The sequence below is a fragment of the Merops nubicus genome, unplaced genomic scaffold (assembly GCF_000691845.1).
Source record: "Merops nubicus isolate BGI_N331 unplaced genomic scaffold, ASM69184v1 scaffold6183, whole genome shotgun sequence".
NCBI classification, from domain to species: domain Eukaryota; kingdom Metazoa; phylum Chordata; class Aves; order Coraciiformes; family Meropidae; genus Merops; species Merops nubicus.
The window spans coordinates 1-1366 of NW_008599453.1; the positions used below are offsets into that span (position 1 = coordinate 1).

The window sequence follows — 1366 nt, forward strand, 5'->3', positions numbered from 1 at the left end:
TGTAGGAGAATGTTTGTGAGAACATATCTTGAATTTTAATTTCTTGTTTTGTGCTTCAAATGTGTAAATGCTGCCTTTATATTGACACTGTGCAATTCAGAGCTAGTTTCTATTACTATGCATTGGTAGTGTAGATGAAACTGCAATTGCTGAAGTAATACCCTGTGGCTGACCTGAAGCTATCTACTTGTATTTGTTTTAGGGGTTGTTTCTCTATTGGCTGTTCATCCTTCTACAGTAAATACGCTTGGAAAACAGCTCCTGCCAAAAACATTCGGACAGTCTAATGTCAACATTGCACAACAAGTGGTAAGGAGACTTTGTGGGGTGTTCTGTTACTTGTATGGTGTGGGTAAGCAGTAGTACATCTGACTTACAGCTTGATAGCAAATATCACTTGTCATGGGCAGATAGTCTGTGTCTGATTTTAATAGACTTAGGTTAAAACAAATGTTGTCTCGCATAAAGAAGTGCAGAGGTGACTCTCAGATTAACATGCAGCTACCTGAATATTCAGGTGGCTTTACCTTTTGCTGGTCTTCCCACTTAAAATCAGTGACTCTTCCAGATTCTGCTTTGAAATCTGGCAGAGGAAATATAAATTAAGTCTATCAGGACATTCTTATTGAGATTGAAGTTAGATAGAACAAAACTGAAAACAAAGCTACGTTTCTTCACACATTTAAGCACCACTTTCACCAAGCTCAAGACTTCTTTGAGCAAGAATTCGAGCAAAGGAAACAGGAGACCCACATGGATGTGCAGGTTGCTTCTGGAAAAACTCAAATGGAAGAAGGAGTTTTACAGAATGTGGAAAAAGGGATTGGTCACGTGGGAGAAATACAGGAACGTTGTCAGGGTATGCAGAGATGCAGCAAGGAAGGCTAAGGCCCACTTGCAGTTAAATTTGGCAAGGGATGTCATCAGCAAAAGGAAGGGCTTCCAGTACAACAGCAAGAGGAAGACTAGAGAAAGTGTGAGCCTGCTGCTGAGTGAGGTGGGTGCCCTGGTGACAGAGGCTACACAGAAGGCAGTTCCTGAATGTTCTGTGCTTCAGTCTGTACTGCTAAGGCTGGCTCCCAGGAATCCCAGCCCCTGAAGGTAAGAGAGAAAGTCTGGAGGAAGGCAGACTCTCTCTTGGTCAAGGAGAATTGGGTTAGAGATCATTTAGTCAAAAACTGGACACCCACAAGTCCATGGGCCCCAATAGGATGCACCCACATGTGGTGTTCAGTGCTCAGAGCTGGTTCCAATCCTGTGTCAACGTGTTCATCAGTGCCCTGGATGAAGGGACAGGGTGTACCCTCAGCCAGTTTGCTGGTGATCCAGCACTGGGAGGGGTGGCTGACACCCCATGGGGCTGAGC

At 44.2% G+C, this 1366-nt stretch overlaps 1 protein-coding gene across 1 annotated transcript in view; it reads left to right on the top strand.

Moving 5' to 3' along the window:
- Positions 1-202: 202 nt before the first annotated feature.
- The window catches only part of TFDP1 (transcription factor Dp-1), a gene marked incomplete at its 5' end in the record, with an annotated part of 13097 nt that continues 11933 nt past the window's right edge, over positions 203-1366 (top strand). Inside the window, one exon of the mRNA XM_008937379.1 lies at positions 203-309. Within this exon, the coding sequence (XP_008935627.1) occupies positions 203-309 (107 nt within the window). The remainder of the gene's footprint in view (positions 310-1366) is intronic.